We start from the raw sequence: 14,394 nt of genomic DNA, 5'->3' as shown, positions 1-14,394 counted from the left end.
CAGGCCTACATATATTCCAAATACAAAGCTGCTGGTCTACGGCCACCAACATGGCAATGACTTGCAGTGGCTAAAAAATCAGAAGGTGGTGTGTTCAAAGGAGAAAGATCACTCCAAACCACCAGTGATACCTAACAAAACATCAGAGTGCATTTAGACTTTGAGTGTACATTATTGGCTATGTTTGAATACAAAGCTTGAGCTGAGACACATATTTATCTTCGAAAGTGCTTGCGGAGGAGGGGGCTGTCTCATTCAAAATGAGAGGGGGAGGAAATGAATTCCAAATGGGAGCCAGACTTCTATGGATAATGCAACCCGGCTAGTGTGTATACTGTATATCAATCACATGAACACACTTGTGTGCGCTGGTGAACTTGCGTAGAGAGGGAGGGTCTGTTCGGGGGAAGACGAGGAAGAGGGGGTTTGGGGTGGGTGGGTGCCACCACTCTCCAACATCAACACAGATGGAAATCATTTGTGTCTCAACAAGACTGGTCCACATTCTCCTTTGGCAGAGCCGCCGCCAAGCCTCACACAGCCCGTAGGATGCAACTGATGAAGTGACTGAAGTATGAACTTAAATGTGACCATTGCAGAAAACATCAGCACTAAAACAAACATTCACTGCTAGCAGGCTCATAGACATGAGGATATACTGCTTTTCTCTGGTTTGCATCATTATAAAAGGAATATTTTGGGGGGTTTGGACTATTGGTTGGATAAAGCAAGCAATCTTCAGCAAGCAAAGTCACTTTGGGCTCACAGAATGTATAATAGCAGTTTTCACTATGTTGTAACATTTTATAAACTAAACAATTAATGAATTAACACTGAATAAGTTTGAAAGTCTAGGCATCTATTGTGTTGTACTCGCTTCACACAAAACTGAATAGTAACAAAAGTGCTAAGAGTGAGTAAAAAAACAAAAAAGCATGCTTGAGAGAGAAGTTCAAATCTAGAATTGTGGGACTGTTGGTTTTGGAAAGTTACAAAAATTGCTTCCCAACTCAGGAAGATGTGGGGTACTATCTTCCGCCGCTCTTCAACAATCCAACAAGCTCTTCTGACGCCTTTTTTTTGTCTGGCAACCTCAAGAAATGTCACATACTCCTGATTCTCCCACGTGCAAGACACCAACCAAGGGTGCAAGGCCATTAGCTGTTGTATTCACTTGTTGTAATTTCCTTGCTTTCATCTCGTGACAGCATGAAGTATGAAAACTACATCTGGTGGATGTTCAGTGATGCAGCTCCATTCTCCATCTGGATGTCGATTTGTTTGCTTCAATGCAGCTTAATGGAAACACACATAATTTACATTTTATTTTTCAGGACTTTTGTTCGGACTACTTGACAGCTGGATGGAACTTGTTCATGTGGCTGAGGTCGTAAGCTCGTTGATGACAGGAATGTATTTCATGCCAAAGATAAAAGAGCAATATTAGTGTAGCATAAATCTTGGAAATAAAAAGAGACAGAAAGAGAAAGAGAGAGATTCTTCTTGTCCTACAAGACTTCAGTGGGATTTTGTCACACTTAGTGGTCATTATGATGTAATTAGAGCCAGACCTTGTTTTTTGTGTGCTTAAATACATGTGAGTTCGAGTGTGGCATGTAACACATTGTAAAACGGTGCGGTGATTCTCTTCTTTAGATCACTCGAGTGATTTATGAGGTAAGGGGTGTGGAGAGGATCAAACTGACTTGAAAAGATCCTGCTTCTCTGCGAGTGTATGTGTGTCTGAGCAAACCCACCGTTTTTTGCTATTTCAGTTCTTGCACACACACATACACACAGCATGAGGGGCTTTGAGTATGACAGTTCCAGGAAGAACAAATGAACAGATTACTCAATAATGAAAAAATTCATACAGTTTTCTGCTGGCTAATGTCACATGTTGCCACAAAGGAAATACCATTTCTTAAGATAAGATAAGATATTCCTTTAATAGTCCCACAATGGGGAAATTCCAATATTATAACAGCAAAGTGGATATACTATATATAAGAAAATAGTATAAAGACAGTATAAAAAACAGTAAGAGTATGAAAAAAGAATATAATATAATATAAACACTGTATAAGAGAAAAAACAGTAAAACAAGTTAAAGATAAGAAGTGCCCTCCAACTTTTATATAATAGAAATGGAAACTTATATTATATTTAAGAAAGGTAGTAATACCTGCCCCAAAATGTATGCTCCCAAATCTGACCACTTCAAGAGCTTCACAAGAGAACCCGACAGTATTTGACTGAAAAACAGACTTTAGGGATGTCTAAAGCTAAAACCTTTAAATATCACATTTACCAACCTTGTCTTTTGGCTACTATAAACAGGCGTTGCAATTTCAAAAAATAAAGTAAAATAATAGTAGTAGATATAGATTGTTTGTAGTCAAGACTTGCGCTTATCTTTTTTCTGGTCTTCTGTCCATTAAATTTCAATTTTGTTTTGCAGTGACTTCTTAATGACCCTCTTCAAACACACACACACACACACACACACACACACTTAGGGGAAGGCTACCGGGTGGTTCAAAGCAGACCAGTCTGAGCTTGATAAAACTAAAATAGGGCCCTATGGCTGTCTATTTGATTAGTGGATATCCTGCCGGGTCTCCTGATCCCAAATGACATTAGTGTTTGTGTGTATGTGTGCGTGTGTGTGAGAGTCAATAACCAGTCTGCCCATGGGAAACTAGTGTCTGCGCTCAGCTACATAGTAGTTCATACACATCATCTCTTTGTTTCTTTTTTGCTAATGCTGAGGCTAACGAGGGTCACACATGTGACTCTCATGCCCCGCTATTAGATACACTGCCCGTTCTGAGGCAATACTATAAAGGATGTTCTGCAATAATGTAAATGCTTGAACAACAGGCATAGCTGTGTTTAATTGTTTTAGCTGTAAATAAAAAATAAGTTTTGAATTTGACTGTGTATGAAACAGGCTATTTCTTTCCCATTTGAAAACACGTGAAAGCAATGCATGTTAGCAGGCTACTCCTAAACTTGTGAAGTGAATTTAGCATGTCTGCACTGCTATCAAGACCAAATATTAGCAACACATCACTGCATGCGTTACTTCACAGTGATTTTAGAATGGCTAACAAAGCTGAAATGTTTTTATTTAGCTGGGATTATGAAAATTTCCCCACTTTCCCAGAGTCAGAGACTACACTTCTGCTTTAATATCCACCTATTTTGCAAGGGAAGGAATTGTTAATGCTAATGTTCATTTTCTCAATATTATGCAGCACACATTTAAATGTTGTCCTTACAAAGGGGTGTGTGAGACACCACACTGAGTAAACACATCATGGAGGTCCATATAATTTGATTACTTCCTCTATAATACACAAGCAACACACTGAGTAAATGACAACGTCAATTCTGTCCAATTAGTAATTTACGATTAGTGCAATGCCACTGTCACAACACTAAACATTAACAACTGCACTGTAAATCCGCAAGACTACTCTAACTAATTATTCCTTATATAACAGTGAGTAATCAAAATGGCTGCCATAGGCTTTGGGGTTGACAGAGCATTGATGTAGCTCCTAAAGCCGCAGGCTCTCAGTCTTGCACAGAGTGTTGGTTTGGCTCGGCACCGAACCTTGACGGGTCACAGACAGACCGTGGCCAAGGCCGTCTCTTCCTCCTCCGTACTCTTCCATTCTTCCACCAGACCTCTCTTGTCTATTTATTTCACTTACTCACCAACAGTAACACACGACTGATGCTTTATAAAATATTTTATTCTGCATTTGATGCATTATAACCTGCCTAAACAGTGCTGTTTACAAAAGAGTGTTTCATCTGCACTAAATCTTGTTCCTCTTTGTTTCTCTAACTCCCTACCCTGTTTACTTCTTTTTCTCTTGCACTCTCCTCCCACTCTCTCTCTTCCTTTTACTCATCTGTCTTTTTGTCCATTCCCCGCAGGCTGAAATTTATACAACTTAAAGGAATGGAGAGTGGAGAGACAGGGTGCATAACAGATTTTTTTTCTCTCTGCCTGGACAGCTTATCCAGAGGTCAGTGTGGAAATGTGATGAATGGTAATTTCGAAGCAGAGAGACAGCGACAGAGAGACAGCGAGCTGGAAGAAAATAAAAGACAGTAGCTGGGTTTCTGTCCAAGTATATTTATGAAAATTATACTTTACTGCTGTTATTCTGCACATCCTGCACATTTGTTACTTGTAGATTTATTTTTAAATATAGCCTATATTTTATATTATTATGATATTATTATAAGTATTGGTACCGGTGGTGATTCAGACATATTTTAATGTATCGTATCAGCTATTAGAGGTGATCAAAATCCAATCATTCCTTCCTGTGTCTTGTCCACCTCAGCCTGTGTGTTGCATGGCTGGCGTTCCTACAGGAATCGGCTTGGGAATTTAACCGCGAGGGTATAAGGGAAAAGTCAGAAAACGCAGTGATTGACTCTGTTCTAACACTTGAGCTGACAAAATTAGCTAAACTCCCATGGTAACAGATCTGATATCCAAAAGTTCAAAAGACTGTAAGGGAGACAAAAAGTCGAGAGAAATCACTCCGCCTCTCTCCTCTCTCGTCTAGTTTTCCGGGAAAACCTCGGCTGTGATTTCCAGACACACACTGGGGTCACCGGAGGAGGCTGAGGCTGTGGACTGGTTCTAATTACAAACTGCACTGTAAGGCCTTGTGCCTGTGTGTTTTCATGTGTGTAGTGTATGTGTGTGTGTGTGTGAGGATGTAGAACAAGGTGTTGTGGCTTATTGTTATGGTGAGAAGGCTTTGCGAGCCATCACAGCCACCTGCTTTCCATCAGAGGCATCTGCTCCGACACTAACGACACACACACTCTCCCTGTTATTCCTCATGCTGGGTTCTCTTTCCACATGCATGCTCCTCATATCACTCCCACTATATCACTTACACACACAAACACACACAATTGGCATAATAGAGATGTTGCAGTTCTCAGTGACTGTCAGGGTGATGCAAGGCACTGTGCGAGACAGGAAAACACATTGAAGCCATGACTAGCCTTCCTACTGCTTAACAAGAGGCTGTAAAAACACCCTCAAACACATCACACATGGCTTCCAAGTCCCACTGTATTACTGAATCTGACAGTCATTCTGAGGTGTGCTTTAATTTGACCTTTGACCTTTGGCAGATGTCTTATACATACTATTCCATTTTGGGGCTGGGTATGGAACTGCGACACTTTATTTGGTATCGATCGAATTGTGTCTGCATCACCAAGATCCAAAACAGTCTGAAGTACTGAAGGCTAGCACGAAATGCTTGCTAAGATTGGTACAATCCCCCGATTTCATTAACCCAGGGGTTTTCACACTGAGAGGCAAACTAGAGAGTAAAAGAGAAAGTTCAGCCTCAGAGAATACCCTTTCTTATGTATTTGGTGGAGTCTGAAGTATGCCAAACAGCACATATTACCCACCTTTGGGATGAAAGAACATAATCATGATCCCATAGGCATACAGGAATTGAGCAAAACTAAGAAAGTAAACTATTTTTTCCAAGCTTTGTCTAAGGGGAACCCCACAGTCTGAGACTGTGAAAACCTCTGCATGATTTAACCATTACTTCATCCAATTTTAGACTGCCCTTATTTCAGCAAAGATCTTGGACGGTGCAGCTGATCCTGTCACACACATACTTTGACTTGATTTTAATTGATTTGCTGCAGTGACTCATTTTTGACCCAATAAGTTGCTGATGTCACTCACCACATCATTAGTACCAGATCAGATCCACTGAGCATCAGAAGTGGTACTGGGGACATCTCTAGTTTGAAAATGTAATGTTTGAGACCTTCTGGTTTTGTATGATGTGAAACTATGACAAATTGTAATGGTTCTACATTACTTCTTCTCTTGGCCAGCTGTGCTTATTCCTGTCTGTCTTTCCTAATTTTCCACATAGGAAAATATGTAAACACACTTAGACGGGACTTAAGACCTAAAATGATCCCCCAACCCAGCCTATGTCAAGTACTCTGGGTTATAGTCTTCATTTGGTGGTTGAAAGTTCTGGAAAAAGCGAGTAAGTAGACCTTGAGTCAAGAATATTTTATACTACATGCTTTAAACTTTGGTTACAAATTCTCGTTCATCCTTTCTATGTGTTACATCTGATGTTTTCCAAATGAAGCCATGAGAATATCACACCCTGACCCATATGACCTGCGAGTCAATTGCATTACATTGCTTAAATCAGATTTGATTTGTCAGCGTTGCCATGACAATGAGTACATTTTAGGTTGTTCAACTGAGAGTTGTCAGAATTTTTGGCACCACAGCAGCTTGGCTGAGCCAGAATTATGAAAAAGACAAGACACAGCTCTGGAAACGAAGTGACACTGAGTGGATTAGTGTTTGTTCAGTCAGAATTCCAAAGCACATTCTGAAGCCCAACATGCACAACTCATAACACATCCTACAAAACAACAGAAAAGCAGACATCTGAAACTGAGCATGATGGATTATGCCATTAACATGGTCAGGTTTCCAGATTTTCCAGTTCCCTGTGGGACAAAATGTTGGACGTGTCGACTGTGAAGTCTTACCAGCCAGGGGTGAGGGATCTCCGGGAGGGGCATCTGAGGCGGGGCCGGCAGACCACTGTGGATCTCTGACTTGAATGAAGGCTCTAGGAAAGAGGAGTAAGAGACAGAAATTGAGAGAAAGTTTTTCACTATACTGTACATATACAGTGAGGAGAAAGTTGGAAATATAACATATTTTAAATTTCAATTTAGGATTCATTTTGCCTCTTTTAACATTAAAAAGGGAACTGCTCTCTTCAGTAGGTCCCAATGAGAGATTTTTATATCAATTTATACATTTTTCATTTGTGTGTAGATAAAGTATGGCAAATCCAGTAAGGGTCCAGTCCAGAAAACGCAAATGAACTCAAAAACAAAATCAAAATGAAAATACAAATTCTTTTGACACATAACCTTTCCATAATACAAATAATCAATAAATTGACCTTATTTAAATTTCAGACACTGAAATTACCACCATGAAATTATAAACTGACCTTTTCCATTTGTATTAAGTCACAATTTTAACTCAGTTCTAAGGAAATCATGTTTCAATTTGATAAATATTGGCATCCATCGACTTCCAAATTTTAAACAAATAAAAAGAAGAGGGAAAGCAGAAAAAGACATTCATATTCACAATCATATTCAGTTGATTTAAACAGTTTCAGCCAATTACAGTATTTATAGTATGGATCCGTCAACTGCAGCTAAATATCTCCAGGAGAACTTTCTTTAACCTTGAAAGGAATTTTAACAGCAGTATAAATGGCAAAAAGAGAGCTGAGACTTTACCTGAACAAGACTATAGTGCTTTTCTTAGAACAATCAGCAGTTCACGTTTACCAACTGCTTTCTAAAAGATTATTTTCATCATCAGTGAATTTGCTGATTGTTTGCTTGATTAACTGATTAATAATTTAGTCTAAAAATGTCATAAAATACTGTAAAATTATAATTTACCAGAGTCCAGTGTGATGTCTTCAAATTCCTTGTTTTAGCCGACTATCAGTCCAAAAACCAAAGATATTCATATTACTATCACATATGACAGAAGAGTAGCAAAATATCACATTTAAGAAGCTAAAACAAGAGAAGCTTTGGTTTTTTCACTTAAAATGTGAACGATTAGTCAAAATCATTGCAGCTCTAGTAGTTTTAGTTTTAGTTGGCTGGGTGTTGAGATGTCTTCTCTGAGATTTTGCCTTTACTCCAAAACAGCAGAGGTCAATGACATTTCATTTGCGGTGCTATGTTTTCTTAGCAGCAGGTATTGCAGTTGCATCTACACTAACCGCCCAAACTGCTTCACCCTGTCTGCATGTGACAGTTCTGAAGGTATGTAAGTCAAGGGCTGCAACATATCCCTGCGCACTGGTAATCTCAAGTATCCAACTCTGTACCTGCCACCACCAGATAAAAAAAAGCCTGTGGTCCAGTGCTCCTAATCTCACCTTTGTCTGAGAGGACTCTGTGGAGGATGTTGGAGAGGTGCAGCTTCCTCTCTCGAACCCCGGCGCTCAGATACTCCCTGTCCAGCAGGTCCAGGAACAGTCGAAGCTCACACACCAGCTCCTCCATCGCTGCAGCACAAACACACACATACACGATGCTGAAGACATTTATTACGTCTGTTACAATTTACACAACAGCAAGCGATAACTATGAACAGCTGGAAACATGGGTAAATAGCTACAGTGAAGTCAGACGGGGCACAAGCAGTCCTATGATCACACAGGTTGTAAACAAACAGCACTTTATACAGGTAAACAGGTAATAATCCCTCACTGGACAATTACAGTAAGCCGCAGGTGAGACGGATGGACAACATGATTGTTTTTGCCTTGATTATGAAGTTTCAAATCAGGTCCAAGGCCTAAACGTTGTCTTTTGAGTCCTAATCAAGTCATAATGGACATTTCTACTAACATTTTCAAAGTTAGCAAAAATGTGCATTTTTAAAAGTAAAGTTGACCACCAGAACGTCTTTATGTTCATTTCACAATTTATGGTGTCCAAATGTTTTTCATATGTTCAAGTAATAGGTCAGTATTTCAGGTTCAGAAAAGGAAAAGTTCAATCTGTGTGCACCTTTTAATGACAAAAAAAAAGCCCAAGTGAAGCCACTAAAAGTCGTGTTGCGATTCATCTTGGCTTTCAGTTTGTTGATATTCAGTCCATATTCAGTCAGTCAAATTCACATCTGGAGTCAACACCTGTGTAAGGTAGGTTGAAGTTGTACCAGGAAGTCTGTTAACTGTGATGACTGTAATAAAGCAGAATCATCCTTTAAATCTGTGTGAACAACCAGAAAGAAACTAGAGCAAGAACAAGGTGCTAAAATATTGGGTACATCAAACCCTAGTGAAACAGAAAGAGATGACAGCGTAGCTCATGAATCCTAATGTTCTGTATGTTTTATTGAAAGCAATTTGCACTGTAATCCAACATTGAACAGACACTGAACTAAAGCAAAACACAGTTATATAACAGATCCGTGGGCAGCCAGGTAGAGATGGAAAACTGAGCTTTCAGTCAGTCAATCAATCGTAAAGCCAAACAGTGCTCCACTCTAGCGCAGAGACCCAGCAGGCTGATGGGCAGGGTCCAACCTGGCAACCCACCTGAAGGCAGAAGTACAGCTCCTGGTGGAAAACCCAGCTTCCCGTAAAACAATAGTATCAAACAAATATATCAAGACTGACTTATTCCCATACATGTTCACACCCTCATATGTGAGAGCCCGTTGTGATACGGATGGTATCACACTGAGTCCATAAGCGTGACTCGGAGCGGCCACGCTCTGCACAGCAATGAAAAGCCACTCAGATAACAAAGCCCCCCTCTCAAACGGAGGGTCCTGGGCTGCTTCGGTGCAACTCAAGCTTACTGTCAACATCTGATCATATCAAAGGTGATGACATCATACTGTGAAACAGCTGCAGATTGAAGGGGGCAAGTGGAGTTAATGATGATGCGTTTATTTTGACTTATTTAACCTCTGTGACTCAGGAAAAAACTGACTGAGTGGTGTTGTTGTGGTATTTCATTGCTCCCTGAAGCCCCCAAAGAGAATCTAGGGCTGGTTCAGTGTCTTGCTCAAGGCCACTGCAGCTGGGGGATGCTTGCTCAAACATAAGGGCCAACATTTTACTGCAAAATTGTGGACTGCTGGTCGGACAAAACAAGACATGTAAAGAAATCACCATGGGCTCTGGGAAATGTTTATGTAAATATTTCCCTACAAGTATGTCATTTTACAGGCCAAACTGGCCTTGCTAGGCAGCTGAACTGCACTGAACTCATGAGAGAATCCTTTAAGCTATGCACTTGTGTCCAGCCACAGTGGCTCAGACCAATCAGTGTCCTGTGAGGAACTACCTACAGATACAGCATGAGATATGGATGTGATTTAATGCTCGGGGGTGTGTGATGATGTGTGTGGAAAGTAACTGTTTGCTTAAAAACAAGCATTGTGGTTGCTGAAGAGGTTAGCGTAGATGCTGCCAGCATAAGCTATATCAGATCTGGAGAGTATTTCTTGAAAGAAGAGCAATGAACGACTGAAGGCTCTTCTCCCGACAGACTTCTGTAAGAGTTTGACAGCGTTTATGGTGTGTGGATCTGACTGGTTGAACTTGGATTATGTTGATGAAGTATTTTTAGAAGTAGCCTGCCCTTTTCCCAACAGTTTCCTGTGACAACTTCCCAGATGGTTCTGTGTAAACAACCCATTTGGAGTCAGGTGAAGACCAAACAGTTATTCAATAAATAAAAATGCAATCTCGAAACTAAGAAAGATGTAGCTTTCTATTAACGTTTTTAAAAATGTGTCTATATTCATATAGATTAGCCAAAATGTGTCTCATCATTCTCCAGTATAAAGCCACTAATCGGACAGTAGAGGAATCGGCCTACACTAGAGCCCCGATACACTGGCCATTGTGCCTAGATTCTAAATGGTCATCAGACAATAGCCGATAGGTTCCGAGATTGTGTGACGGAAAATCTTTACTAAGTCCTTTAAGCTCTTGTATTTGGCCCCTGGGCCAAAGCCGGTCAGTGCTCATGGTCTTCACATAATCATATTCAAGCATCTCACCAGCATTTAGGTTGGAAGCACAGGAGGAGTACTGATTTGACCCATGTGCTAAATTTCCCAGCAGTGCTAATCTACTGGACTCAGGTTCGGGATTAGTCTCGTTGGCAGGGACTAGATGTTCCTGCTACTCTCAGCCAGGTATCTGTGCTGACGCAACAAACCTCTTATATCTCCATCAAAACATGTCCCAATACCAGATCTGATCATAATTCACTCTCACAGGTATCTACGCTCAACCAACAACAGGTGAGGCCGCTGCTCGCTGCCACGTGATGGACGAGATTCATCCCAAAACTTCTTTTTCAGAGTATCTCTTTGTTATGACAGTGAATTCTCCCAGAGACATTTATAGGTTTTCAGTGCACCCATAACTCATATTCATAGCAGCAGCAGGAGAGGTTTGGCTATTGGACAGCAGCTCTGAGGCTGGACACACGGCTGCTTTTACACATTCCTCACGTAATCGGATTATCCTACAGGAGAGAGAGGGAGGGGGTGGTGGTAGAGTCCAATGAGTAGGAAAAGGGGAGAGAGAAGGGAGTGCTGAATTCAGTACAGAGTGAGATAAAATAGAGAAAGAGAGAAAGAGTGATGGAAAGATTGAGAGAAAAATGGAGTGAAGATTTTATTTTTTCTTGAGGATATGTTTACATTTGCAATAGGGATGTCCGATAATATCGGCCCTCCGATATTATCGGGCGATATTCACAAAAAAATGTAATATGGGGAATTATCGGTATCGGGTTTTTATAACCGATGTTTGTTCTGTAGGCTTCAGCATTTTCCGAGCCTGCATGAACGCAGCTGGGTTACCGGCGGCGCTAGATACGTATAAAACAATCACCTAGACTGGTGTTGCTAACCGTCGGCTAACAAGCAAACATTTAGCAATTAGTTTAACGCTCCTTTCAGTAAATCTAATACAATGAAAGTTGAGTTGTTCTCTTTTTTGCACAGACCAGTGTTTACATTTGGAAGCATGTTGCATTTATGTAGCATACAGTGGGGCATACATAAATAGGCATAATTGTAATTCCACAATAGAGATTTATGTTGTTCCTAACATTTTGGTGTAAAGCCTGCATATATCGGTATCGGGTGATATCGGTATCGGAAATTGAGAGTTGGACAATATCGGAATATCGGATATCTGCAAAAAAGCCAATATCGAGCATCCCTAGTTTGCAATTAACATGTAGCCACATTCAGTTGAGCTTAAAAGAAGATCCTGGTTTTTATAGTTTTGACCATCCTTCATCACAGAAGTACACTCTGTAGAAAGATATACAGGGACTTTTGGTCCTGGGCTGTTTTTCATGGTAGTTCCAATGCTGGGGAATCTTACTGCCATAATGTCCTAAATGTAATGGTATTTTGGACAATGGTGTTCCTTGTTTCCTGTTTTAACACGACAAAGCCAGCTCCATAAAAAATGCTTTTCCCAGTTTGTGCAGGCCTGTCACATTCCTTCTCACCAGAGTCCTGACTTCAACCTAACACCTTCTAGGGGGAACTGGAACACTGACAGCGAGCCAGGCCTTATCACCCAACACCAGTGCTGGATCTCACTAATGCTGAGGTAATACTAATGAATGGGGGCAACTCTCTGCAGTCAGGTTCAGAAATCTGATGGAGAGCCTTCCAGGAGGAGTGGAGGATGTTTTGTAACAGTAGACTGATGCCCATGGTCTGGAACTGCATGTTCAGCAGTCACATATGGGTGTAATGTTCAGGCGTGCGCGTACTGTTAGCCATGCACTGTAGTTGCTATTAGTGATTTGGTCCATAAAATGTCAGAAAATGGTGACAAATGTTTATCAGTTTCCCAAAGCCCAAGGTGATGTCCTCAAAATGTCTTGTTTTGTCCACAACCCGAAATATATTCAGTTTACTGTCATAGAGGACTACAGAAAGAAGAAATATTCACATTTAAGAAGCTGGAATCTGAGAGTTTGGAAACGAAACAATGAATGGGTCATCAAAATAGTTTGTAGTAGTAGTCTGATTTAATGGTTGACGATTAGGCAATGTGTTGACTAACCGTTGCAGCTCTATTGGCTAACCTGGGAATCTTTCTTTCCCCACCTGACTTCTTTCTTGCAATGTCACCACGTTTCCTCAACAATTAACTCAGTGATTACGTCTGGATTAGGAGCAGACATGTCATGACATGTCATTTTATATTGCAACAACAAAATAGAACTGACATAATCCATTTGTTGAACTATTTGATAATCAATGAGTCATTTTTCAAGCAAAAATGCCAAAGGTTGCTGGTTTTAGCATCAGTCCTGTGTGGATTTGCAACTTGTCTTTGTTGTATATGACAGAAAATGAAATGTAAAACCATACAATTTGAGGACATAATGATAACATGAGAAATTGTTTATGATTAATGTAAGCATGTTTGTTGTTGGCTAATCCATCAAATAAAGGCTATCACATTAGCACATTTTGAAGTATCACATTAGAAAAAGGTTGTTGAAAACAGAAGCAAAAAGGTTTAACACTCGCGTGAGTCGGTTTTTACCTTTTTGCTTCTGAGAGCAACAATAAAAGCACTCACAGCATCACCTCCACAGGGCTTTGGAAGCATCTTTACACTTCACTTCATGGTCAAATGGAAGCATCATCAATCACATCAACCAGTCTGTCAGCCTCTATTTAAAGAGAACAATTCCTCTAAGCCACACTAGCATCACACACACACACACACAGTGTGATGCTAGTGTGCTTAGAGGAATTGTTCTCTTTAAATGAGGTGCAGACTGGTTGATGTGATTGATGATGCTTCATCCTTGAGCATGAAGTGAAGTGTAAAGATGCTCCAATAGCCCTGTGGAGGTGATGCTGTGGTGCGCTTTTTATTGTTGCTCTCAGAGGCAAAAAGTAAAACGGACTCACCGAGTCGTTAAACCTTTTTGCTTCTTGTTTTCACAACCTTTTTCTAATGTGGATACTTCAAAAATGTGCGTAATGTGATAGGCTTTATTGGGATGATTAGCCAACAACAACATGCTTACATTATCTAAAAATTTTCAATGTCTATCATTTATGTCCCTCAAATTGTATGTTTTACATTTCATTTTCTGGTCATACTACAAACAAGTTGCCATAATCCAGCCAACAGGGCAACTGCAGCTTAAAACCAGCAACCTTTGGATTTTTTGCTTGACTAGATAATAGGTCTGAGAGATTGATTATTTCATAATATTGTTACTAATCAATTGTAAAAAAGACCTTGTAGAGTTTATATAGTCAGTAATGCAAGCATACTTGTTGTTCTGCAATAATTATTAAAATGACAATGTCGCTGTGGTATTGACCCATGTCCTGCTCCTATTCGCAGATCGTAACTCCACCCTGAGTTATATTGTTGAGCGATAATAACCGTTTGGATGGTGACATTTTGTTTTGTTTTAAGTAGCACAAGTATTTTGCGATGTAAAGGATGGTCAGTGGGAAAGAATAAAGGATTCCCCCAGTTGCCAATAGGCTGCCCCCACGGTTAGTCCCAACAAATTATGCCCCTATAGTCCCTGATAGAGGATTTAAATCAGACTATACCTTAATACATAGACCCCATATATTTGATGCACCCTTAATTGTTTCGTTCCTAATACCGTCCAGATTCCAGCTTTTGGTATTAAAAATGTCGAATATTTACTTTTTTCCGCCCTAGTAGTCTCCCATTACAATAAGAACCTTGTGAAAGTCCA

General features: G+C 40.2%; 1 protein-coding gene across 5 annotated transcripts in view; it reads right to left on the bottom strand.

The window, feature by feature from the left end:
- Positions 1-14,394, bottom strand: part of afap1 (actin filament associated protein 1) — an 85,410-nt gene that overhangs the window by 33,740 nt on the left and 37,276 nt on the right. For all 5 annotated transcript variants that reach the window (XM_035675195.1, XM_035675194.1, XM_035675196.1 and 2 more), the window contains exons 2-3: positions 8,028-8,156; positions 6,595-6,677 (exon numbers count right to left, since the gene is read on the bottom strand). In XM_035675195.1, the coding sequence (XP_035531088.1) occupies positions 6,595-6,677; positions 8,028-8,156 (212 nt within the window). The remainder of the gene's footprint in view (positions 1-6,594; positions 6,678-8,027; positions 8,157-14,394) is intronic.

Source organism: Morone saxatilis, unplaced genomic scaffold, assembly GCF_004916995.1.
Source record: "Morone saxatilis isolate NCDOM2014 unplaced genomic scaffold, NCSU_SB_2.0 Contig4, whole genome shotgun sequence".
Taxonomy (NCBI): Eukaryota; Metazoa; Chordata; class Actinopteri; family Moronidae; genus Morone; species Morone saxatilis.
The sequence above is the reverse complement of the archived record's forward strand: the minus strand, read 5'-3'. Positions and strand labels throughout refer to the sequence as shown.